The sequence below is a fragment of the Tremella mesenterica genome (genome assembly GCF_000271645.1).
Source record: "Tremella mesenterica DSM 1558 unplaced genomic scaffold TREMEscaffold_14, whole genome shotgun sequence".
Classification (NCBI taxonomy): Eukaryota; Fungi; Basidiomycota; class Tremellomycetes; order Tremellales; family Tremellaceae; genus Tremella; species Tremella mesenterica.
The window spans coordinates 429407-454726 of NW_006711238.1; the positions used below are offsets into that span (position 1 = coordinate 429407).

Here is a 25320-nt window from a genome sequence, read left to right on the forward strand (position 1 = left end):
CCCTAGACCGCCGTGCACACATTAGAGCTTGACTACTAAAGTTTCGCTGTAAACACGTATACACAAAAGTGGGGAAACCAACCATGACGAGATGATGAAGCTATCGTACGTCCAGGATAAAGGGTGGGAGAATGAAGGGTAAAGATCAATCGGTGGTCAAGATGAGATGCGAGTGGTGATTGAGATGGAAAGAGAGGGTAAAATATCTCACCTCTAAATGATGGACATCCGTACTGAAACTCCGAAGACGAACTTGTTCCACTTTTCCTCTATCTATCAAATGAGGATCTGCGTCTCCCCAAGTGGAGGGTATAGCGACGTCTGGACTATCGTTTGTATATGCGAGAAGTGTGAAAGTGCCTTGTATCTGTTAGCTTTTTTCCCCCTCACCTCCTGCGTTCCCCTTTCTCCCTTTATACAATCTTATAATCTTTTGTGGATGGAAGAAATATCATTCCTGCTTATTTCCTCATTTCTCAACTTTCAAGATTGTCGGTGTTGGTCAAAAACTACCCCTCTGAAAGTCGTTGAACGGGTGGTGTGCTCTCACGTCGAAGATATATGCCGGACATCCCATAATAGAATTCGGAAGAAACGACCAAGGGGGATATACGAAAGATGAAGAAAAGAAAGAAAGAAAACTCACAAGGTTCATCCAATATAGGTAAAAAAGTAACACTTGAAGTGATTTGTTTCATAATCTCCCTTATCTCACCTTGTATTTCTTTTTCAGTTTTAACCTTTTTTTTCTTTTTTTCCAATTGATTCTTATTATCTTCAGGTATATTCTCTTTATCACCTTTTCCTTTTTTCCCTAATTTCTCATTCTCCCCTTTTCCCTTTCTTTCTAATTTCTCATCACCATCATCTTCCTCTTCTTTTCGGATATCGAATTGCCATCTTTCAACAGTTTCATTAGTCTCAAGACTTTTGATAGCTAATACTAAACGATTTATAGCTGATGATAATAACCATTGTTGAACTTGAGATAAGATGGTGGATAAATATTCTTTGAGAGAATCATCGGCTGTTACTAGCATTGGTAGACCGTATTTCTTTACCATACTAAGTGGTTAGTGATATATTTTTATTTGTCTGAATTTCCCTTGGATCGCATCACTTTTCATGTCTCATGGATTCGTTCTCATTGGAATACACAATCGTCCGAGCTTTGGGTAGCAAGTAACATGAATGCGCACAAGCCTCCTCGGGTATGGGCACGATTTAACACTAGGAAGGAGACGCCGTCTTATGATTATATAGCCATGTCATCCATCGCAGCTTTCATTACACAAGCAGGAAGAGAGAGGTACCCAGGGGGAAGGAGGGAGGGGGGGGTGGACATGGCTGCGCGAGAAGGACTGGGTGCTGTGATGGAAATCATGGTCAAGAACTAGATGCAGGTTTTGCGGGATGACTACTTATTCAAGGGCGTTAGAGGGCGTAGAGTGTAGTCACAGGGATCGAGTAGATAAAAGAAGACATACCGGAAATCATCGGATGGATATAAACCACGTTGATAAAGAATCCTTCAACGTCAGCTCTTCTTCCACGATATTCCAGACGGAAGTGTGAAGTGTGAAGGAAGAAAACGTACGAATTGACACTATACTCGAAAAACTCTGTTACCAAAGCTGTAGAGCCTTTCAAAGTGATAGCTTGATTCTGTCTCGTCGCTTGTTTAGTCGCCATTGTATATTTTCCGCCTTGATCATGTACTTGTAGCTTGATAGAGAGATATGTAAGTCACGCAGTTGTTACTTGTTAACTTAGCGATTTGACCGAGTGTTTTGTCGAACAAAGTCAAACGCGCCAGATGGTCAATTGTCAAGTACACTCGTGATGAGCTGACATGGATCATCCCATAGGCTTGCCTTGTCCCTACTGCTGTGGCCACCCAACTCACTTGAACAATCACTGCATTACTACCACTACTCGTACTATCAAACACTATCCCTCTCACTTACCCTTTCACTCGACCACACCCTTCACACAACAGATATAACCAGGAGGATTACGATCACAACTACCAACCATGTCAGGCCTCATGGGGTGGTTCTCAGGTCGGAAGAATACGCGCGAGTCAACCACAGAGGCCATAGTGGGCTTACGACAAACTTTACTCATGCTTCAGAAGAAAGAGGAATATCTTCAACGTCAGATCGATGAGGCAGAGGATCGTGCTAGAAAGAATGCTACCACGAATAAACGATGTAAGTATTCATCATTTGAAATTCCCTTTCTACATTCATGTCCTTCTCTTCCCCAAAGGTCATTCTTTGTTCGTCATAGCGCCACTCGGTTTGATGTGTGATGGACGGGTATGTCAATGTTTTGGACAGCATTGGAGAATGTGGTTGTGTGAGAGAGTGATATGGGAAGATACTAACGATGTAGTGGCTTTGACCGCTCTTAGACAGAAAAAGGCGGCAGAGGCGGATATGGAGAGGATTGCAGGTACAAGATTGACAATAGAGGCTCAGGTGAGTTATTTGATTCCTTTACAGCTCAACAATTCTTAAAACGTTTGTTCATGCTGATAAAGAATAGGTCAATACGATAGAATCAGCTAATCTCAACGCGGAGACAATGTTGGCGATGAAGAAGGGTGCAGAAGCTTTGAAGGGTATACACTCTAGTTTGTGGGTATATTCATTGATTCTTATCGTTCACCTATACGATGTGTCGTCTACCGTCCTCGTCTCCACAAGAGACATGTGATTGCATAATAGATCTAACACCTTTCCCTTTCTTTCGTCTTTGTCTTCTTCAAATCCGCCTTCGCTGGGCATGTGTTGGTCTATCTCCCAGTACCCTGCTCATTCATTCTGGTATGATAAAAGATTTAGAGTTTAATAGAACGTGAAGATTGAATGACATTCACTTCTGGTCCCCAAAAGTAGATGTGTAAACGAGTAAAGAAATGAATATTGATCCTAGAAACATTGACAAAGTCGATCAAACGATGGATTCTATCAGAGAACAAATGGACGTGGCCAATGAGATAAGTGAAGCGATTAGTAATCCTACCGGTATGGGTAATGTAGTTGATGAGGTGAGTGATCTTCTCTCATACAATACAAATGATATTGATAATCAGGATGAACTTAAAGCAGAGTTGGAAGCTTTGGAACAGGAAGAATTGGATGATAGACTTAAAGGTGCTGATAGAGTACCTATACATACTCCTGCTTCTCCAATCGGACAGACCAATGGTCCTAGTCGTGAGATATTTTTCTTTCTCTCTTCTCTCTCACCTACTTTTACTTCTTCTCCTTTCTCCTCTCACCTCTCAGCTCTCTCTCATCTCACTTGTCACTTCCCCCCTCCGTGATCTATTCTCCCTCACGGCCGCTCATGTCACACAAGATCACCAAAACAAAGTTACATTGATGTAGCTATCAGTCCGGCCGACTGGTCGAAGATGATGTCGGTCATTTCAGCATGTGATGATCCAAAAAAAGGAGGTTTCCATCACAGAATTGACTATAACGAGCTTGACCTAACAAACAGGCGTTACGGCTCAAGCGGAAGAAGATGACGAAGAAGCTCAATTACGTCAACTTCAAGCTGAACTCGCCATGTGACAAACATCTTTCCTTTCTTTTCCGATTCTATTCACACATTTTTGTAACTTCTTACATCCTTCCAACACCTCCGACGCCTCCCACAGTCTTTCAGATATGTTGACTTTCATCTGATATGAATGATAGTATATACCTGATCATGTGCATGTAACAACATTATCAAAATTCTAACCACTTTTGACATAATCGTTTATCTCACATTATCCCTATTATCTTTGACTTTTTCTTTCCCTCACTCCCATGTCCCACTTACCAGCTGCACTAGATATCTCAAACATCGAATTATACGGTACGTCTAATCGTCCTGTGTGTCTCACTTGGTATGATCTTAAAAAAGTCATATGAGCATACAGACACAAGTGGTTACTCATAAACTATAGATTGTATGAGTCTCGAATGATGTTCACCGCTGCATGATCATACAACATGACATTTATCCAAACTTTTCTCAAAAATAACCATCATTATCTTATTTTTCCTTTTATATCATTTATATTCCTCTTTGGTGGTGGTGGTGTTAAACCCATTCCACCATTTAAACCATTACCCAAACCTATTTTATCCTTTTTCTTCTTATCCACTCTTTTCTCCTCCAAAGGTAAAATCACCATACCTAACTTATTCCCAAACCCAGCGATTAACCCTTTCTTTCCTCTACAAACGACCGGTCTCACTTTGATAAAAGCCAATTCAGGATATACAGGTAAAATTAAAGAACCTGATTTTTTAGGGAAACTAGATCGACCAGATAATGATAAATTCCTTTCTGTCTTTCTTTCTTTTATAGACATTGATGTATTTTCTAAATGTCGAGAACGTATTTCCAAATCATCTAAATTGACATAAATCGGATTCACATGAATAGATGTCGTATCCAAAAAGAAGATTTGAAAAGAAGAATCATTTATCCCATTTCTCTTTTTATGTATTCCCATTAATATTTGATCCGAAGTGAATATCCAACCTCCATCTGAACACATTAAAGATATCAAAGAACGGACTTCGTATGTTAATTCTTCACTAGAGGTGATTTCACCATTGGTATTGATGTGGGATGAAAAAGGATCGGGATCATCTCGATGTTGTGGACTTGGTCGACGAGCACCATGAGAGCTTATTGGGAAATCTGGTGTTTGGATCAAAGAAGGTGATCTGGATGGTGATCCATTTAATGAATTAGAGCGAGCTAGAGATGTTTTGGATGTCACTGCTCGAGTAGGTGAAAGAAGCGAATCAGATCGATTAAGGATTATAGAATTGTAACATCGACATTGGGGAGATCCTCTGGGTAGCATTCGATCAATGAAGATACGGTTCAAAGTGGAAAATACGACTATCATTCCTTCCGAGGATATCCCACAGCGAGAACATTTGATCGTACTATATGGTCCTAAACATATTTGTGAGATAGGTTCGGTTTGGGTTTCAATAGTCGTCAAAGGAGAAAGGGAGGATAGATCATATATAATCACAGATCCATCTTTATGACCTAAAGCGAGAAAGTCGTCACGGGAAGAGATGCAGGTGATGTTATCACCAATATCGGGAAACGATCTTGATGTCCAACCTTCTGTTGTTTGTCGGAACAATTGAGGTGTCATCCCACCGATGAGGATCGTACTCCCCTCGTTGTCATTACGGCATTCAACCAGGGGGCGGGGTTGGTCAATCGATTGTGAAAAAGATGGTCCAACAACTTGAGCTATGGTGCCATCAGGATGAATGGACAGGACGGAGGATCCGCATGTGACAAACAATGATGGGCGAAGACGATTGAAAGACGAAGGAGTACGAAATGTATCTTTTAACTTGGTCGAAAAGTTGTCAAATATCAAATCGGATATCATACCAGTGCCATTGGTTTTATGAGGACTTTCAGGTTGAGGTGGACCATCCTTGATTATCTCCCAGATATGCACCATATTCCCGCTCGTACCTACAGCTGCGTATTTTCCATTATGACTGACAGCAGCAGCCACGATATATATTTCGTCGTTTGAAGCTGGTAGCTGTAATTCTTCCCTGGTCCCTGTGGTTCCACTCGAATTCGAGAAACGCCAGAGACAGACACTGTTATCTAGTCCCACAGAAAGGACAACATTGCCATCTTCAGACGAAACGATGATATCGATGTCGGCCGAATGACTGCAAGGTAACATATGGGCCTCCATACCAGCTAGCAACCGATTTACCTTCTCACCTCCCTCGACCAGCTTGTCGTCCGATACAGGTGCAACTTCATTTCTTCCTAATCGATTGCGCTGAGCGTCAAGTAACTCAGCATCTTTTAGCAGGAAACGAAGTAGGAAGTAAAGAGCGGCGGCGGTGACAGCTTGAGGCAGAAAGACAACTTTGAACAGGTAGAAAAGAGGTTTGAGTCGGGGAAGCAAAAGTCGTGTGGTAGGGATGTGTAGTTTTCGGATGTCAGAGGGAAGCATACTGTGTCCAAATCGAGGGAGCACCAGGAGAGAAGCGGGTGGTGAGACTATGCGGACGAATGGGAAGCCCGAAGGGTTTATGGTACGCCAAAAAGTTTCAGCCGGGGACAGCTGTACAAGATCGTCGGGCGAAGTGTTATATGGAATCGGAGAGGGAGCCATGGAGATCGATGATGGGTTATATCCGTACAGACTTGCTGTGGTGGATGTTGTGGGATGATTTCGAGAGTGCATCAACCCGACGCACAAGCATAACTGAATGGGTCAATCGAAAATCACCCATTGCAGTAATTTTACCCACGAATAAGAGCGCAATGGTTTTGAGACTTCTCGCACGGGCCAAACTCCGCCAGCTTAACAATGCCCAGTCTTGTTCTTCGCTGGCAACCGCCGCCTGTTGGGGGGGTGCTCCATTCGGAGCACTCGACAGTATGTCGGCCAACTCCAATCTTTGAGCGTCTATGGACAGAACCTACATCAAATCAGCTGTCTATTAGGACGATGAAATGACAGCTCACCGTGAGGAAGAAAGTATGAAGCATGAACCAGTCGGTGATCACCACCACAGCGGCAAATACGCAGAACTCCCTGACGGGTTGCACGTCCACCAGCAACCATGTCAATCCCATCAGGATCAAATCTTGCAACGATGTGAGAGCTATCCGTACGCCCACTTTGCTCAGAGCCAGCCCCATCCTCTCAGATACAGTGTACGTGAAAGGGACCGAGAACACAGCTTTGGTCTGGTTCATCAGCGGTAAAACTAATACACTTGCGATGAGCTTACCAAAGTTGACATGTTTTCGACCCCGACCACGACTATCACAAATGGCAAGAAATAGGTCGGAAGCGTGGTAGGAACCATCGAAGCTCCCCAGCCATTCCACCCAAATAGAGAGACGATGCTGAAACTCATGACTGCCGAACAGCAAAGCTGGACGATACCTGTGAACGCCAGACCGAACCTTGAATGAGCCTTGGTCGCGTAGGAGATTTGAAATGCAAGACCGGCGAAAAGAGCAGCGTAGGACAAGTAGGCCAGCCAGGGGGCCGACAACACGCCGTTCGAAGAGGTTTCTGCTTTGCTTTCTCCGCCGGACCTTTCGGGGATATACTGATCAGGTTAGCAGTCACCACGATCGATTTTGGCAACGCACAGATAAAACCCATTCATCCGTGTGACGGGAAGAAGGCTTTCCACTGCTGCAAGCTTCTTCGAAAAGCTCCCCAGATGATGCATTGGCAATCGCCGATAGATGATTCGTCCACCGTCGCTCAAAGTCTGTACGACTCGTGTGCGGTACACGAAAGAGAGTCGAGATGCTGTGATAGATGGAAGATTCGACCGTGGCAATTCCTAATCCCAGTGGTGTGGTGAGATCGTCTGCTCTAGGTCCAGTCGACATGAAGTAGCAAGGTCCACGAGATAGCTCGTTCTCCCCCGAGTTCGACTCCACAGTCAGGCGCCTCACACAACCTTCTCCAGATCCTGAATGTTCCTCCTCCCAGCCTTCGACAAAACTCCGTACTGACCTCTCTAGAAACTCATCTCGCTCGATCCATGTTGGAGGTCGAGTTTCCGCAGGACCGTCAAGCACTTCACCGACATCTGCCCAGCCTACTCGCAAGATATGCACCTCGTCTTCACCCGTCCTGCTCTCAGCTTCGGGGCCCATGACCCGGGTGATGCTGAAGTCCTCATGTCCATCCCCCCACCAGTGCACGGGTGGTAAGCTTGGAAGTAGAGGCGGAGGGTAAGGGAAGAAACTGTCGAGTATGGGGGTGCTGAGGAGGGACAATGGATGTTCTTTGCTGGCCTTTCTTGTAGCTGCTCCTTGGTCAGACAGGAGTACACGATGGACATTATGTGCGGAAGGAGGGGTGGGCGGACGAAGAGGAGGAAATTTCTTTTGTAAATACACCGCAAGAGAGGGGTAGAAGAGATGTGTCATGACCAGACAGTCAATCAAAAGTGTTCTTATCTATCTCGTCAACTCCTAGATCGCACCCATCCGGATTTGCACTTACCTGGTTGCGTGTACAGTGCTCGCCAAACCGTCTAAAACCCTCTTTGACCCATTGTGTAGCATTCCACGGTTCCTCGTAAGCTCTCCCTTTCCCCTTGTCCCTCCGCTTATTCTTCCTGTTATGTACAACGGGAGAGTATCCATTAGTGGAGGCTTTAGATGGATACTTGTCATGTCGATGCCGCAGAGAAGCCGTACCGTTACCGTTGCTGCCTGGAAGGCCGGTCGCCGAGGTAGACGATGGAACTTGAAGGTGGAGCTGCGGATGACCCATTTGGTGTCAAGGAGATATAAACTATACCTGGCATCCCATTCAGAAGGAATTATGAGATGATACTATAGACTTTGTAGGGCTGGTCTAAGGGTATACGATGTGAAAGTTGATAGCAGGGGACGCTTGGGGATGCGTGGGGGGGAGGGGGGAGGGAGGGTGACTCGTAAGTGGGGGGAGCATGTAATACCGTACCATCCGGGGCTCCATAACTCTTCCCCCCATTCCTCCTCCAACACATCTCGACTGCGCGAAAGAGATCCATCTACCTACTCCTCTACCCTCGTCCTCTTCCTCTTCAAGGCCTATAGTACTACATCTGGTACATTCACATCATGTCTCGTCAGTATCTCTTCCAAACTCTGTCCTGAGCTGATCATATAAGCCTCTCGTCCACTTCCACGTCCCTCGGCTGGAAGACCCCGTTCCTCCACTCTCATAATGGTCGACTCACCTGAACATGGTCGACCTCCCGCCATCGACGTCTCAGCTGCCAACAACAGGATTTTATCCGATCAGACCGCTTCAGCCGCGGAGACAGCCCTCTCTAGCATCCATGGCACTTTGGGTAGATCCAGAGGGCGCAAGGCAGGTCACGCAAAAACCAACTCATGGCCCAGTCCGCCCAAGCCAATCATGACCAACCACTCCACTGCACCCGATGTTCCACCACAGACGACTCCCGATGATGAGGGCTTAGATATGGTTCACTCTGATAGGGCTCAACTTCAGCTGTATACGTACAAAGCGACTTCCGTTCCCGGCCCTTCTTCTCAACCCTCACCCCTTCCATCAACCTCGGGCAATTTCACCATTGCACCTCGATCGCAAGTCTTGTTCAGCTTCAACACACTTCCGTGGCTAGTAAGGACTGGTGATTATCTCGAAATCAGAAGGATCGGGAACGCCGGCCTGGAGAAGACTGCCGCCCATGGACCTCATGCACTCAAAGCTGGAGGTGAAGCTCTAAAGTCGGTCGTGAGAGAGGCGAAAGCTGGCGAGGTGCGAGATGGTTATGTTTTCCGCGTCGGTGCAGACGCCCCAAACATCCCTATCAATCAGATACATATACCAGAGACGGTGGCATCGGCATTTTGCCTGCAACACAGACTTGAGGTCCAGGTCATGAGAGTAAGTCGTTTTCCTTGATGGTGATTTGGCTGATTAGCAGGTACCCGATCCAGAAAAGGTGCAGGTGGATTTTGTGGAGTTGCGGTTTTCGCAATACTTGGGTCGAGCGGATATGTGGCGTCTCGGCATGTCTCTAGAGAACTCTACGATCCATGTGGGCGAGAAGGTGTCTTTAGCTGGGGGAGCCGTAAGAGCAGATATCCAAGGTATATGGAGAGGAAAAAACCGATACTCGAGCGGGATCGTCACTCCGAAGACCAAAACCATATATCGGAGTCGAAGCGCCCAGGTATACATCTTCATTCAACTCTGCCAAGAGACGTGGGAGTTTGACGAGGATGGAGAGAGATATTCGGAGAAAGTCGTGCACGGTAAGCTCTTCGTCCCGTGAAAATCTGAATGCTGAGGGCCAGGCTTCCTACCGGAGTTGTTCAACCGCTGGGCAGCAAAGTCAACATCCCACCTGGTCACTATAATCTTCTTCGCTCGCGTGCATTATAACGAAGATGAGGTCAGATATCTCGAAGACAATGCCTTGACCAAGGGCTTGATCAAGGATTACACCGGGAGATGGTGCAAGGATTTCTACCACGTTGCCATCGATTTTGAACGGCGTAGTGACTGGCATCAGGCATTGGGTGAGATCAAGCAGCGATTGGAGAAGAGTGAGAAGGAGATACTACTCGACTTTCACGTGAGCCAACTGCGAGGGACAGATCGCGAAGGTACGGAAAACCGAATCTTGGGCAGATGGAGCTTTGTGAGTTGGAACATCAAAGGCATGTTTTTTGTTGCTGCTTAGCTGAACATCAGGCGTACGAAGGAAATGTCCTCGAGGCCGTCAATCTTGCCCTGAACCCCTTTGATGAGCACTACATCGATCGCGATCTATCAAGAACCGGTATGAGCATGGCAGTTCTGACCCCTGGAACGGGTCATTTCGCTGTGGACAAGAATCTCCTACGTCTCACTACTGAGCGAATGGTTGACCACGGCATCTCACTCGATCTCGTTTGTCTCACGAAGATGCCCCTTCACTCAGTCCCCCTCTTTTCTTACGTATCCAAAAGACCGAAAGGCCTGGTCAGTGAGCAGACGGTCTCCGGTATGAAGACGAAGCCGACTATTCCCGATCTTCTTTACTTTGACGCGAAGAACGTCAAGGATGAAGACTGCGAACTTGCGGACTGTTACTCGATACCGAAATGGGTGAATTGCTCCTTCTATTCAAAAACGCATGACAAGCCGTTTAGGATGGACAGGTTTGTTCCTAGGTGTAAAATGTACGAAATCCAAATGCTTGGCGTACTGGACCACAACTTGACGAGGGTAGCGGTCCCGCTCCTTGCCGAAGACGATATCATCGCACCCCGAAAGGATTTGACTGAGGCGGATAGGAAGAAACTTCGAGATGACTTCGACGCTGCTATATTTGGTGGGAAACCAACTACCGAGATCAAAGGTGATGGGAACACTCCAGCTGCGGGATCCTTACCAAATGCAAGTTATCAATCAGCCAGGCTTCTGGCTACTCGGGCGGAGGAAGGAAGGATAAATTCTCTATCCTCACTTGTCGCTTCGCAAGGTCGACTTGCTCCTTTACTTTCTAGTGGGCGTGAGAATAGAACTCCTGAGCAGAGCGCCCAAGATCTGGAGGACGAAATCGAAATCCTTAATCCCCTCGAATCTGCACGACGAGCCAGGAACCGAAAAGCAAGAAGTGAGACTCTCCTAAGTGACGGAGCCTCTACCGCCATAATCTCCAAGCGTAATGCTGAAGTGTCACCCTCAAGATCTTCCATTAGATCTGGTGTTCTCTCAGGAGCTTCGACACCCAAACTGACACCTGTCAAGCGACTGCGCAGACCAAGTAGCCGAAGCTCGGTCGTCGCTCGATTCGGTCCGAGTTGGCTGTTGGGTGCTCTGACTACACGGTCACAACTCAGTCTCCCGACAGCAGCCGCTGAGACTGTCGCACGTACCGATGTGTCCTCCGTCAGCGGTAGTCGAGTTTCCTCCCCATCCACGCTGAAAGGACCTTCGGTCGTCTCTCGAGCTATACCAGGGGCCCCTGTTGTACTACCTGCTACTCCTTCTCCCTCTAGAGAATTCTCAAATGTCACACAACCCTTACCTATCGCACCCCGACCCGCTCGTATAGTATCAGAAGACGACCTCGGCAAATCTCACCGAAGCTCTGTAAAGGAGAAAGTCTCCAGGTCAGAGAATTCGTCATGGGGCAAGGTAGCTTCGTTTAATAAGAGTGCTCGACACGTCACTGTGAATCCGTGTAATCCGAATGAGAATCCTATGGCTTTGACTGGGGATACGAGAAGATGGCAACATGTGCGACCTAGACCGATGAAAGACACTCATCATCTGGTCAAATGGACTAGTCTCTGTACACCAGCATGTCTACCGTTGACCACAGACTACATGCCTACTGCTAGCGAGCTGCAAGAGTTTTACGAAGCGAATTCTTATGATATTGCTTGTTTCGCCGATCAGCTTTCTTTTCTCATTCGTGCTGATAGTGCGGCTCACAATCTTCCTCTGGCAATCATGCGAGAGATGGCCTCCCAACGTTTGACTCGTAAGCTGTATCTCTGACACAGATCGAGACAACACTCATGAACAGAAAATTTTCAATACATAGTGTTACCCCATCAGGCAGCGGTGGAGATGGACGAAGCGCTCTCAACACATCCAACACGCAAGGTGCTCCTTCCTGGTGATTCGACCCAAGCTGGTCTCCGTGCTGGGGGAGCGAGTGAGGTGTTACGTGATGCCAGTGGGGCTATCTATCTCTCATGGTCGAACCATATCCACAGACTGGCATTCGACTCGCAAAAACAAAGTGTCACCGTGCAACGGTTTGTGAGGAAGATAAGGCATACCACGGAATCAGAGAAATATACTTGCTTAGTATGGGCCAGTCAGATGAACGGATTTAACGAGGCTAAGGCGACTTTCCATTATCCTGTGAGTGGTTTGTCGCTCACGACTTCCAGTAATCTCCAACATCCCACTGCTCCTACCCATACGCTGTGCTTGAGACCGTCAAGGGATATGGATGCTCTTGATTCGTCGCTAGAAGTTCACGAAGCTGATTTTATGCTGATACACAGAACGTCGAAGCAAGACTCAACTTCAATTACCTTGATCGTCTTATCGCCGGAGAAGAAGACCAACTCACACCTTCCATCAAATACTGGCGCACCCGATACATACTCATCCCTTCTGGAAAAGATCCATCAATGTCACAAGGTATCGTACCTTCCGGTGAAAACTTCAATACCTCGGAGATTCTGATGGCGGGAGCTTCCAAGGTTCTCGAGATATTAGAGAGACATCAATGGAAATCCCCTACTAGAGCCAAACGACCTTTACGGTTGATCCCGACCACTTTTGATCCTTCCGCTTGCGTTCTGGACGAAGGACTCATGACGGAGTTGGAACGATTGGTCGAGGGGAAAGAAAAGGGAGATAAGGTTAAAAAGATCGCAGGGCTAACTTTGCAAACAGTGGGAGAGATGATGTGTAAGCCTAATAATGGGTTGATCATCAGAGAAAGATGGTGGGGATGTGAGTTATTTGGGTATTTTATATCCCCCTTAATCCTTGCGAGTCGTGAGGAGCTTCTGAGCTGGGGATGGAGACATATGATTGGAACGAGGCAAAATTGCTAATGTATAGTCAACGTGCATGAGGACTCGTTCAGTGGGGAGATTTTCTGTGAATGGCTTGTGAACACATTTGAAGATATCGAAACTCGTGAGCAAGCTGTCGAATGGGCTCGATCTCTTTTTGAAAAAGGTCTGATTGGTGAGTTGTTCTTCAACACAAATTTACGATCCGACTTCAATCTTGGCATCTAAGAGTACAAGTCTGTCCCTGTCGCAAGCCATCTATGATCCTCTCTCTGTGAACGCTCTGTGAGATGCGGGGGTCGTGTAACACTGCTGAGTTCTAGAACACGTCGCCAACGCCCATGGATTCTTCGATTACAATCATTTTTTCTATCGTCTTCGTCCGACGTACGACATCAACGCATCCAAACGAAAACAATGGTTTGGTTCTGGTTCTGGTTCTGCCATTTCTTCCAATACAACAAATAAATCACTCACTGGTCCTCGAGATTTGATCGAACGTCATGCGGCTTTATCAACTTCACCTTCTAGTGTTCCCGTGGCTAAATTGACGGACGCTCCTCCGAAGAAAAGGAAAATAAGGATGAGTCAAACGACGATTATCGATCTGGACCCTAGTAGGAAGAGTGATAGAGCTGAAGTGGCGATTTTACACGCTGATGTGATTCATAATGCTAGAAATGCGTCAGTCCTTTTACTTCTTTCCCACGTTTTGTTTTCTCTTTCCATCTCTTCTAACAATAATCCACACTATCAATCATTACTCAATGGTATATGTTTAGACTCTTGTCACTTTCTCTTCATCTCATTTCACATTTCCTACTGTTCTTTCGGATGAGAGACAAAGTGAGGATGATAGCATTCCTTCGAGTCAGAACGGGATCGTTTGTGGAGAAAGGATGAGATTTTAGTTCAAGTATCTAACATGCAGATTCCATTTCGAACTGAATTGGTTAGGTGTAACAGCAGGTCTTTTAGATGAACTTCGACTTAAATGTTCAGCTCAAGCCGAACGTTACGCACTTCGTTTCGTCGAAGCTCCAGTCGAACAAATCAAAGATGTTTCACTTAAATCAGCATATCGTCAACCTATCCCTATTCCATTAGCTTTATCTCCTCCTATAGTACCAGATCTTCATTTACGTTTAGCAGAACATGGTACTGGACAATCATCAAATTTCTTTGAATATTCAATTTTAACACAAAAATTCGGTTTCGTGTTAGATGTAGAATCTTCAACAAGATATCCAGATAATATAGAAGTAGAATATTCTTATAGAGGTCAAGTCAAATTTGAATATTCACAATTTTGTCATAAGAGTGGATTAGCTTTAGTACAATGTTTAGGTGGTGAGAAAGGTTTTTTATGGTGTGATAATAGATTATTCATTGCCGCTCCACAAAGAAGAGGACAAGAAGGTTTAGGAATAGGAATGTCAAGTTATCCTAATGCACCTTTAGCTTTAAAGTTGAGTAAACAGGAAGAAGCAAGATGTTTAAGGATGGAATTGGAAAGTTTTTGTAATGATATTGATGGTTTGAAAAAGTTTTACGAGGAAGTTTTGAATGGTTTACCTCTTGTACCGGAGTCTGTAAAGTTGGAAGGGGAGAAAAATGAGAGGATGGAGGTAGATGGGGAGAAGGATGAAGGTGGATGATTCCATTTCCAGATCTGGATAAATTGATCGATTTCTGTCAAGTTTTAATGGAGCTGAACTTTGTAATGGTACGAGTACGTATAGTGTTGTAGAGGAGTATATATTGAATCGTGCACAATCTTGCATATCACTGAAATTTCATTGGAATCTACGACATGTCACCTATAACTGAATAGAATGATTGGGGAAGGATTGATATACAAATGATAATGTACTAGTACTTCTAACTCAACCCCTACTGTCACTGTCCGTTATCGATCGTCTTCGTCTTCTAGGACTGATACTTCTCCTAGGTGACCTACTCCTCCTCACAGGACTAACAGATCGACTGTCTCTTCGTCGACGTACCGGAGAAGGTCCACGAGATCGACTCGAAGTCGAGTTGGTTCGACTGGAACGCATGTTTCGTCTTCCACCATGGTTGACATCGCTATCGCTATCGCTCGTGTATCTTCTTCTGGGTCGTTTGCTTTTGTTTCGATCGTCATTGGAAGGACGACTGTCACTATCACTATCGCTGTTACTATCGCTGTCGCTGGAAGAGGAAGAGGAAGATGATGGAGAAGGAGATTTCCGTCTATATGTCAATTCGTCTTCAAACTTGATATGATCCTTGATTTCTCTCCTCCACCACTTCCTCGGCTAGAATTCATCTCGTGTTGCGCATTCGACACTATCATTCTGGAGAATCGTCGATCAATTGACTGCGAAGGCTCAATCATGGGTGAGTTTCAGTGATGATGGGAGGGATGCAATCACTCACTTCTCCTCTTTGACTTTCATCCTAGCCCTTTGTTCTTCCTTCGCTTTCAAAATCTTATCAGCCAACCCTTCCCTACTCTTAGGTCCAACTTTGAATTCTTCAGGTAATTCGACACTAGGTTTATCCCGGACTTCCTGACCTTGTTTCAATTGTTGAGTACGAGAAGGTCTAGCGAGGTATGGACGTGGATTGGTACATTCGTATGTGTGATGACCTAGTTTGAGGCAACGCTGAAGGTCAGGACGGTTACATTCGGTTAGTCTGTGTGATTGGTTTGTTGATGTGTATGTTGGTTGATGTGAGGTCACGAGAAGGGTGGAGCAGTACTAAGGTGGGAAAGGAAGATGGAAAGAGTGATACTGGACTAGAAATGAGAGGTTAGATTGGAAAGACTAGGGAAATAGCTCTAGTGGAAGGACGATGGATAGACTCACTTGACATCGAGTGTTGGGACCGGCCTTGTTACTGTTCAAAAGTTGTTTAGGACCTCTGGCATACATGACGATGATTTTCCAGATGATATGATGTTAAAACTATCGCTAGACGGGATCACGACCAAGTAATTTCGACTCTTGATGGGGAGGGAGTTGTACCCTTAGCTGAGGATGTTCAGGTAGTCGTAGCCTAGGTGGTGAGTGAAGTGGGAGAGTGAAAGCGAGAGAATCTAACAGGGGAATGTTATTCGCTCCCCCCTCTTTACCCCCTTTTCCGACGGAAACAAACTGGGGATTGATCTTCTTTGATGGACAGTGCGACGTCCAAGGGTGGACCATATTTTTACCACATTTGGTTTCCCCTCTCACACAATCTCCTTCTCTTCCTCTATACTATACTACTCTCTTCTCCTCCCTCCCACACACTTTACTCACTTTTAGAACTCACTCAACCCTTCCTCTTTTCTTCCTCTTCACTCCCTTTATCATCCCATATCTACCTTATCGTTTTTTACAACCCTTCCCCCGCTTACTTCTTTTTCACATTAAACAAACCATGTCACATACACTCCCTCGACAACCTCCAATGGCCAGTTTAGGTCTTTCCACTCCACACTATCATTACACTTACCCATTAGCTACTACACCACCTTCAAGTACATCATCACCGACTACTATCGAATCAACAACTACCGCCTCCACACCCATTTCAACATTCTCAATGCCTTTTAACGATCCATCTCCCGTTTTACTTCCTTCGACTTTCCTCCCATCTTATTACCCAGAAGGGAGGAACGATTCAACTTCTCTTCCATCGTATTCCTACAATCAATATGACAACTTCAATATGGTATCCTCATCTTCTAGTCATACCTTGTTAGATGGGATAGATCTTGGTCCATTATCAGGACCTTCACGAAGATCACCCAAGGAACCTAATTACGAAATCTCTCCTGTAGCATATACCAGTTCTTTGGCTTCTTGGCCTAGACCTATCGCTCCTGTTCCTTCTCGCAAACAAAGTCATGTGTCATGGGGTGAAGATAGGGAGGGGCAATCCCCTATCTCAAGATATTCCCCAAAACATCCTTCACCTTTGGGAAATCAATTGTCGGACTCCGACAGACCGACCACTCCACCTTCCATGAGCAAAATGATGGGTGGACGACGGTGTCCTCAACAACAAGAACAACAGAACGGAGTCGTCGAAGTCGGTCAGCAGATGCATATCGTTCATAATGGACAATCTTCCATGCAAGAATTGGAATTGCAAAGTAATTCTTATCCTGCCAATTTATTTGGGAATCTCAAACTACCCGAGAGAGCTGTTGAGGAGCATCCAGAAGGAGTGACAGGAGAAGAATATGCTCAGGTAAGTTTTCTTGTCCTTTAACATTTCCCATCTTTCTCCGCGAATCATTTCCTAACCTAAATCGAAGATTGCCCATCACTATCATCGCCACCATAGATCTGACTTTTTTTGAGTTTCACATCAAAGGAGGTATCGAAAGAAGCGAATGTTTACTGATCAACGATGTCAATACTGATCATTTAGGCTTTACAAATGTATTCACACATCACAGCCGCTCTTCCACACTTACGTCCCTCTTCTCAACCTCAAAATGGAGGACAACCATATTCCACCCTTCTTCATCTATCTGCCGAGGCTATGCTTTTACTCTCCGCTCGGACAAGTCATTCAAATATGAAACGTCCTAGTCCCGTCGATAATCCCGATCAGATGACTGGATCATCCAGTCCTATCGTCAACGATGCAAGGTCTACAAGTAACGCTGGAAATGTACCGATGAAGAATCAGCCGAAATGTTTAGGGTGTGGAGCTACTGAAACGCCTGAATGGAGGAGAGGTCCTATGGGTCCGAGAACTCTGTGTAATGCTTGTGTAAGTTAATTCATGAGGGTTGACAAGGGGAAATTTGCTGATAAGTAGGGTTTGGTACATATGAAGTTACAACGTAAGAAGAGAAAGTTGGAAGAGAAGGCAGCAGGTGGGAACTGATGTGTCTGTCAAGTATTAGCCATTTCTTCTATTTTGGGAGTATGCGGAATGTACATCTCTGTGTAGTCGGGCTTTTGTCAGGATACTTGTATATTGTTGTGCCATATTGTGTGTTACAGAGATGATTTTGGGCGTACGAGTACTCGTACAATATATTTTCACAGGAATACTCAACTGTATTGCCCGGGACTTACTCAGGAACAGGAGAGAGAAAAGGTCCAGAAATGAGAAATGTTCCACTGAGAGTTCAAGGAAAAGAGAAAAGAAATATAAAACATAGAACTAAAGCTAGAATGTCCCCAAGATATCAATCTCAAACTCATTCTCAATCTTCAGTCAAATCAATAACCTCCATATCTTTCCATTTCAACTTCCCCGGTCTTCCATGTCCCCTCCACCGTTTGTTTTCTGACGAGATGACGGCCCGTGGATTTTGAAAAGTTCTTGGTTCACGCGCTTGATCCGTCTTCAATCTTCCAGATCTCCTACTATTTGGAAGTCCGTCTTGTCTGCATCCCTTCAGACTACTCTCATTCGGGGGGTTTACAGTGGGAGGGAAAAATCTGGAAAATTTGGTCGTGAATGTGGGTTTAATTATTTCTCCAGTACTTTTCTTAATCATCTTTATATATCCTTTTGGTTCTTCTTCCCATTCCCGTAAATCTTCTCGCCTTCCTAAGTTAGTAGGTTGTTGAGTTCCAACCAATTGCCTATTTTCGAATCTCTTTGTCTGACAGTAAAATGGACTGTTGGTGTCGTTGGGTTTTAATCGTTTCCCATCAATCATCTCTATCTCATCGTATTTCCGTTTCTCAGAAGTTAGTTGACCATCAAGATCTATTCCGATCTCAGTCAATTCCTCATCTCCCAATTCTCTTCCCTCCCCTGAAGATGAAGATGAACATGGACCAAGACCAAAGTCGTCTTTAACAAGTTGGTCCCCTCTTGTCGTAGCGGTGTCTCTCACTCCCAATTTCACCTTCGAATCTACACCATTGGTCTTTCCCTTTCCCCTATCAAATCCTGAAATGGTCGAAGTTATGTCATTCTGTTCATCCTGTCTCACCAACACCTGAGATACAGGAGCCCAATTAGCAGCGGTGACAAGATTGATAACCTTTTTCGGTTTTTCCATGATAGGTACAATCCTTTTAGTAAGTCTGATCTCCTTTTCCGGCTTTTTTTCAAAAGCGAAATCCCTCACTTTGATCTTTCCTCTTGTCGGCTTTTTTACTTGTCTTTTCCTTGCATTTTGAGGCGGGTTGAAACTGACGACATTGTTGATGGAATCGGACGATCCAAATGGAGCGCTGAGGACGAGATCACCCGACGGAGAGGGGTTAGAAGCATCGAGTAATGGGATCGGGTCAGGCTTATGAGGTACGCCTTTCCTCGGCTTTCTCGGTTTTCTAGTCTTTTTAGGTCGACCGGGATCGAAACGTTTAGGTAAATGATCAAGGAAAGATAAATCGACAGATTGAGAATATCGTATCTCTTCAGGATCAGGGATAAGGGAGAGGATATGATTTAGAACTTCTTCATTTTCTTCAGGTGCGATTGTCAAATCCTGATCCCGCTGATTGAAGTAATCATCATGTGGATGGGGTTGGGACTCGGAACTGAAGAATTCCGGAATGCGAGTTTGAGTGGTCGGGTATGAGGAAGTCGTTGATGGTTGTTGTGCAACGTCGGTGACTCTGACGGGTTGATATTCCGTCAGTGGAGGTGATGAAGTGATAGAATCTTTTAGAAGGGGGAGAGTATGCGGAAGGGGATTTAGAGTAGGCGTCGGTATCGTGGAGAGTAACACGGGACTTGGGTGTGGGGTTCCAGGGTTGGAAGGTGGGGTGATAGCGATTGTAGGGACGAGTGGTATATCTTGATCTTGTGCCAACAAGGTCATCGAGGATAGATCATGTGGAGATGCGACGAGTTTGGTCCATTCTGGTACGGGAGAATGTAAGTCGAAGGAGAATGTGTAATCTTCAATTGATCCTTCAGGGGAAGAAGATAAAACTTGTCTCAAGGATTGCTGCACATCATCAACTCACTTCCGTACGTTGATAGAGGAAAGAGAGGAGGACGTACGGCTATCTCCTGCTGATCTTGTCCAACGGCGGTCATCAGGTTACACTGGTGTATCTCCGGAGTAAGACAAATGGATGGTTCATTGATGATCCCATTAGCCTGGAGAGCAAGTCGAGTGCCATACTATCTCTCAACCCTGTCCTATTCCCTTATTCACTGTCCGAGTGCACTTAGATAGGAAACATAAGAGGGACTCACTTCGAACTCGAAAGTGAACCACGGTTCAGTCGTATCTAACACAACTCCCTTTTCCAAGTAATTTGACAATTCACTTTCACAAGAGAATTCTTGGGTGTAATTGAGTGTTCTGAGGTAAACCTCACACCATTCTGGTCAATGAGACAAACAGGCTCACGGTCGACCAATATAGTACGTCATCTATGTCATCAGCCTGTTTACTTGTCTGTTGACTTACCTCAGAGCTGATGGTTGGGATTTGTACCTCCTTTACATCGGGTAGAGGGGGAAATTGAGCTCGATAGAATTTTATTGATATTTTCCCTATTGTTTCCGAGAGAGTACCGACCAAAAGGTTCTCTTCCTCATTATCGGATGGATCGATCTACTCATCAGCTCATACTGCTTCAAGATACTTGAAGTGACGCTTCAAACCCATCATTTCATCGCTTCATCTACTGAGAAACGGAGGAGACGGTCGATGGGTAGAATGATAAGAGGGGTTAAGGTGAAGGGAAAACACACTTCCCTACTGTTTATACATAAATCAGCGGTCGTGTGATTGGGGATAGGATCAAACTTTTCGATCCGAACCTCCGAACCAGGTGACACCTTTTGAGTCGGTAATTGTAATCCGTCAATTTCAGACAGACATAAAAGATCACCTGACCATTCAGGAATATGATCAAGTGTAGGACGTCGGAGGACCAGTTTAAAGTCCTGAGGTGTCAACCAAATCAGTCAAGACTTCTCGGCATTGTTGGGCTTGTTAGGATGAGTTTTCGTTGGTATGTCTGTGATAATGGAAGAAAAGAGTGGACGATGGACTTGGGAGGTTAAGTTTGGTGAGATGCATCGAAAGATTGACTTGACCGATTGGTATTTCCAGATACGCTCTGTAAGTCGGACAACACCATAAAGACTTAGGAAAGAAACGACTGCTATGCTCCACTAAATCTCAGTCTGAAGATATTCACGAGGAGTGAGGGAGACTTACAACAGATCTTACCATCGGCTTCCAACCACACCTGAAACTCAGCCCATCTTCTACTTCGGAGATTGGAGTACGCACTTCTACTTCACCATGCTCTATCTTGGCTTTCATCTTACAGTAAGAGAGGTGACACCGCAAGAGACACAGTCATTGACAAACTAAGATGAGTTGATTCAGTATTTCCAAGATGGGAAGGATAAGTGTCAAAACAAATGTGATGACTGCGTGCGTCAGGGCGTTATCCGGTCAGTCGCTTTGGTGAGGTGACTCATTCGATCAGTGGATTAGTACATCCTAAATATCCCAAATACATTCAGATCCCCTGCCAGTCCTCCAATCAAACGATGAGATGTATTATGTAGCTCGAAGAGTCTTGCTCTTACTCCTTCGTAATGCGTAATGCCCATTGAACGCCATTCTGATAGCCAAAAACCTCACGTCTAGATCCGAATGTCCAGCGGCGAGATGACAAAGTGATATCACACGATCTTGAAAGTCGATACTACTTTTCTTGACTCGTTCTCGGATGGAACGGAGTTGATCTTGCGCTCGACCGGAATCGTCGGGTATCAAAGCTGGGGCGAGACCTCTCGAGTCATCACGAAGACGGTCGAGACGAGTTGCTTCTGCCAGACACCAGGAATAGAGTTCGTCCTGAAGGTCAGCTAGAGCTTCCCGTGCATGAATCTAGGTGACAGATCCTATGATAAGATATTCAGACCACTCGATGTGGCCTCAAGTCAATGAGAGCAAATACTTGGGACTGGATGCGAGGATAGGGCATCAACAAGCAAGGGATACGGATTGTAACTCACCGTAGCATCTCGGAAACTCAGAATAGCGGTCAAAGCCTCTCGGACGAGATCGAGAAGGATTTCCTGATGCATTAGTCAACGTGTTCAAATGGGAGGGTTCATGAGTCATACTTGTTTGTCCCGCTTGTGACTTAACAACAACACTTTGCGAGCTACTCGATCCAAATACGTTCGATGGGCAGAGATAAGAGCATCAAGATCACCCTCTCTCTTCGATGTAAAGTCGGCTAAACTTTGCCAAGAACATTCTATGACTTCGAGCTGACAGAAAGCTTGGAGTTGCCGGAGAAAGTGAACCATCTCAGCTTGCACGACACGACAATGATGCCAGTCGTTAGTGAGGCCTGGGAGTCAGTCATGTTCCAACATGCACGACCTCCTCCAACCCTCATTTGTGTCCTACACATTTGACGACTATGTCAGAGGAGAATTGTTGTTTCAGGCAGGCCTGTCTTATGTGGTCCGGGTTCGGTGACGCATGTGAAGGTGTGATCTTGAACGAGACCAACGCACCAGGTATTCGCTCAAACATTCTGCTACCAGACGTCACCCTCATCCAGCCTTGCGTCAAAGCAGCTTCGACCCTCTTCAATCTCCATAAATGATGAAATACACGCTCATACTCCACCATGGCTTTGTTATCCAGTACAGCGTTCAGAGGAGCCTCAACTTTGTATTCCAGGGTAAAGCAATCCCATCCTATTTCACCATGAGAGTACTCCAGTACACGTGCGTCCAGTCGACGTAGGACATCGGGAGGGTCGTATTGCGCGTTTGAGGATCGGATAGCTGTTTCGAGGTCGGAGGTGAGATGATGACGATACAGGCTAATGGCAGGTTTGCCTAGACGTGGTCTGAGATGAGCTTTCATCCCCTTCAACCCTGTTGCCACTAAACTCCTCTCCCTCCCCGGAGGGGGAATGCCAAAAGGTTTGGAGACAGACTTGACGGGTATGCAGAGGCGCGGACACCATGGTGGTTGAAGTGAGCGGTAGCAACGGGGCTGCCCAACTCACGATAAAGCTTCCATGAGCAGTTCTGCGAAATCCCCCGCACCCAGCATGAGGTACGACTTCAGCGCTTTCAGGTGATCCATCAGGTTGAGCTTGTCGTAGAAGATTTCCAATAATCTTTGACTGGCGATGGAATACGCGTCATCTATCGATCTTTCCAGCCCAGCCAGATCACCATATTTCAGGGCTTTCGGTCAGCTGGCGAAGAGCTCGATCACGTCCAAATCTCTTACCCTGGCCTGCATTGGCTATCTTGGCCTGTGTTTCAATCCAATCATTATCGTGACAGTTGTACCGAATAAAATTCAGACTTCTCCCTGTAGAGAAGATCTGACATCAACAATCCAGTCCAATGCTTTGACAACACAGATTCACTGACCTTCTTAGCAAACTCTTCGCTCACAAAGCCCGGAACCATCTTCTTCACAAACACATACTTCTTCTCCCACACCTTATGTGCCTCATCAGGACCCCCAGCAGCATCCATGCCACCCTCAAATCCGGTATCTCCAGGATTATATGGACTTTCTCGACCGACACGTACCGACGCATCAGGGTTGAGCTGTACAAAGAATTCTTGAAAGGGGTCATGGAGCTCGCCGGAGAAGATCCACCGTTGTAGAGTAAGGAAGAATGGTTTCGAAACTTCTTCCAAAATACGGTCCATGAACGTCCTTACCAGGGGATCACCATGAGAGGTGCTAGCGTGGATGTGAGACACTAGAGCTCCGCCGTGTAATGCTACATATGAGCGAGAGAATGGTCACATACGGAGAAGGATATACGTACATGTCGCATCGTCCACGGCATTGGTCATGAGCTTGAGCTTGAGCCTCATTTCCTCAGTCCATAGCCCAAGGCGTAAGAGTGTCAACCTGGACCCCTCAGTTTCCGCAGTAGGACTGTTGGCTTCAGGTTCTCCGAGCGACATTTGTGACTCGAGGACTGCGAGCAGACGGTGATACTCGGACAGCTCGTGATGAAGGAAATGACATAGGCTCTGAAGACGGTCAGTTGTGAGTGACCCTTCGTGAGACTGTGTACTCACTTGCTCCGTCATCCCCCCCTTACTCTGGCCCGCTTGATGGGTCTCCAGGAAATGTGTCACTCTTCTGTACAGCATTCCCATCTCAGATAGATCTGCAAGCAATGTGCGTATGGATTGTGAAATATGCCCCTCCTGTGAGTAAGCGTCTCATCTATAAAGGATCCCGGTCCCCCGCATACCTTGGTTTCATCAACGATGATATCAATGCCCACGACCTGATCCTCATCGCTAGCGGGTAGACTGCCTGTTCCTTCTTTGCCCAAAGAAAAAGCTGTGCCGTCACCAGCCTTGCCCTTGTCGGTCAAATACGGATTCTGCTCGTGGGGAGGCCTGAGGGCGAAGCGAACATAACGTCCGTCTATACCTTGGAGGAGATACAAACAATCCCTTAAAAGTAGGACGTCTGGGAAAGGGGGTTGACCTGCTATTATCAGATACATCATTTACTGGCGCAAGGGCGGACAAACCGTTTGATGTTCTCCATGCCTTCAAAATCTCAGCCTTACTCTTGCCCTTCCCGCTCCAGGCGGTGAAGTTTAGCCCATTGGCTTGCACTTCAGCCAGTGGTGTCCGAGAAGAAGACGAGACTGGAGTGGTCTGCGTGGCAGGAAACACTGGAGCTCCTCTTAGTGAGGATTGTCCCCCTGACCCAGAGGTGGAAGCTGGGTTGACCGGGTTCATATTTGACAGGGCGAGGAGGAATTGAAGATGAGGAAGAGGAGATGTCAGAGTCTTCTGTCGTCGATTCAGCTTGACAATCCATAATAGTCCAGGTACGCACCCCCTTTTCCAACTTGCTCCACAAGGCTCCAAATCGAAGAGCTCTGCTTGATGGCCCTTCTGCATCGTCATTCCTTCCTCCAACTCTTGAACCTGGCCGCGACTGACCCCTTGCAGACATCAGCAACATCCTTCTCGCCTGATCCGGCAAAGTTGCGAGGGACACGGGTGTGGTCGACGGAGTTCGTACAGGATCCATGAGCTCCTCACACAGAACGAGGAGCTCGTCGACCTTCGCCCGGCGAACCCTCTCTTCTCTGTCATCTTCAGCTCTGCTGACCGGTCGGGAGCCGGCTGTCGACGGGCGACCGTTACTGTTTCGGGACTCAGAAGGGAGACGTCGGCGGCCTGTCGGAGCTAAAGAAGGAACAAGAGAGTAAATAAGAGACTCTAGAGAAGAGCTCGAGCCAGAGCTAGAAGATTGCG

At 46.1% G+C, this 25320-nt stretch overlaps 7 protein-coding genes across 7 annotated transcripts; 3 read left to right on the forward strand and 4 right to left on the reverse strand.

Annotated features, from left to right (window-relative positions):
• Positions 1-145: 145 nt before the first annotated feature.
• On the reverse strand, positions 146-1692 carry TREMEDRAFT_34857 (uncharacterized protein; the record flags this gene model as incomplete). Its single annotated transcript, XM_007007429.1, has 5 exons — positions 146-360; positions 647-799; positions 863-1065; positions 1488-1529; positions 1598-1692. The coding sequence occupies 5 exons, from the start codon at positions 1690-1692 to the stop codon at positions 146-148; spliced, it is 708 nt and encodes a 235-aa protein (XP_007007491.1).
• A 245-nt stretch (positions 1693-1937) lies between these two features.
• TREMEDRAFT_40846 (uncharacterized protein) lies at positions 1938-3607 on the forward strand. The gene is made up of 6 exons (XM_007007455.1): positions 1938-2213; positions 2398-2483; positions 2551-2642; positions 2941-3055; positions 3101-3224; positions 3514-3607. The coding sequence occupies exons 1-6, from the start codon at positions 2036-2038 to the stop codon at positions 3585-3587; spliced, it is 669 nt and encodes a 222-aa protein (XP_007007517.1). The 5' UTR covers positions 1938-2035; the 3' UTR covers positions 3588-3607.
• Positions 3608-4051: 444 nt separating this feature from the next.
• On the reverse strand, positions 4052-8326 carry TREMEDRAFT_65412 (uncharacterized protein; the record flags this gene model as incomplete). The annotated part of the gene is made up of 6 exons (XM_007007550.1): positions 4052-6280; positions 6327-6497; positions 6544-6768; positions 6813-7139; positions 7183-8007; positions 8054-8326. The coding sequence occupies 6 exons, from the start codon at positions 8324-8326 to the stop codon at positions 4052-4054; spliced, it is 4050 nt and encodes a 1349-aa protein (XP_007007612.1).
• A 699-nt stretch (positions 8327-9025) lies between these two features.
• Positions 9026-14762, forward strand: TREMEDRAFT_35030 (uncharacterized protein; the record flags this gene model as incomplete). Its single annotated transcript, XM_007007450.1, has 10 exons — positions 9026-9454; positions 9495-9825; positions 9868-10214; positions 10268-12047; positions 12093-12436; positions 12583-13039; positions 13151-13279; positions 13428-13788; positions 14036-14539; positions 14579-14762. The coding sequence occupies 10 exons, from the start codon at positions 9026-9028 to the stop codon at positions 14760-14762; spliced, it is 4866 nt and encodes a 1621-aa protein (XP_007007512.1).
• A 105-nt stretch (positions 14763-14867) lies between these two features.
• TREMEDRAFT_74730 (uncharacterized protein) lies at positions 14868-16145 on the reverse strand. The gene is made up of 3 exons (XM_007007603.1): positions 15960-16145; positions 15526-15755; positions 14868-15339 (listed from the first exon to the last, which is right to left on the reverse strand). The coding sequence occupies exons 1-3, from the start codon at positions 16023-16025 to the stop codon at positions 14991-14993; spliced, it is 645 nt and encodes a 214-aa protein (XP_007007665.1). The 5' UTR covers positions 16026-16145; the 3' UTR covers positions 14868-14990.
• A 1146-nt stretch (positions 16146-17291) lies between these two features.
• Positions 17292-18093, forward strand: TREMEDRAFT_57734 (uncharacterized protein). The gene is made up of 3 exons (XM_007007481.1): positions 17292-17331; positions 17515-17862; positions 17911-18093. Exons 2-3 carry the CDS (start codon positions 17665-17667, stop codon positions 17977-17979), a joined length of 267 nt encoding a protein of 88 aa, XP_007007543.1. The 5' UTR covers positions 17292-17331; positions 17515-17664; the 3' UTR covers positions 17980-18093.
• A 3433-nt stretch (positions 18094-21526) lies between these two features.
• TREMEDRAFT_72372 (uncharacterized protein) lies at positions 21527-24554 on the reverse strand (the record flags this gene model as incomplete). The annotated part of the gene is made up of 10 exons (XM_007007604.1): positions 21527-21892; positions 22054-22116; positions 22165-22397; positions 22567-22907; positions 23070-23253; positions 23300-23396; positions 23446-23807; positions 23856-24066; positions 24115-24246; positions 24402-24554. 10 exons carry the CDS (start codon positions 24552-24554, stop codon positions 21593-21595), a joined length of 2076 nt encoding a protein of 691 aa, XP_007007666.1. The 3' UTR covers positions 21527-21592.
• Positions 24555-25320: the final 766 nt, after the last annotated feature.

Excerpts from the sequence above, each read along its gene's own strand:
- TREMEDRAFT_40846 (XM_007007455.1), top strand. The coding sequence starts at position 2,036 with ATGTCAGGCCTCATGGGGTGGTTCTCAGGTCGGAAGAATACGCGCGAG. Across the intron at positions 2,214-2,397 it reads TGCTACCACGAATAAACGAT|TGGCTTTGACCGCTCTTAGA; the intron begins GTAAGTATTCAT and ends CTAACGATGTAG. Across the intron at positions 2,484-2,550 it reads GATTGACAATAGAGGCTCAG|GTCAATACGATAGAATCAGC; the intron begins GTGAGTTATTTG and ends GATAAAGAATAG.
- TREMEDRAFT_74730 (XM_007007603.1), bottom strand. The coding sequence starts at position 16,025 with ATGTATGCCAGAGGTCCTAAACAACTTTTGAACAGTAACAAGGCCGGT. Across the intron at positions 15,756-15,959 it reads GTCCCAACACTCGATGTCAA|CGTTGCCTCAAACTAGGTCA; the intron begins GTGAGTCTATCC and ends CCTGACCTTCAG. Across the intron at positions 15,340-15,525 it reads ATGAAAGTCAAAGAGGAGAA|ACGGAAATCTCCTTCTCCAT; the intron begins GTGAGTGATTGC and ends ATTGACATATAG.
- TREMEDRAFT_57734 (XM_007007481.1), top strand. The coding sequence starts at position 17,665 with ATGAAACGTCCTAGTCCCGTCGATAATCCCGATCAGATGACTGGATCA. Across the intron at positions 17,863-17,910 it reads GAACTCTGTGTAATGCTTGT|GGTTTGGTACATATGAAGTT; the intron begins GTAAGTTAATTC and ends GCTGATAAGTAG.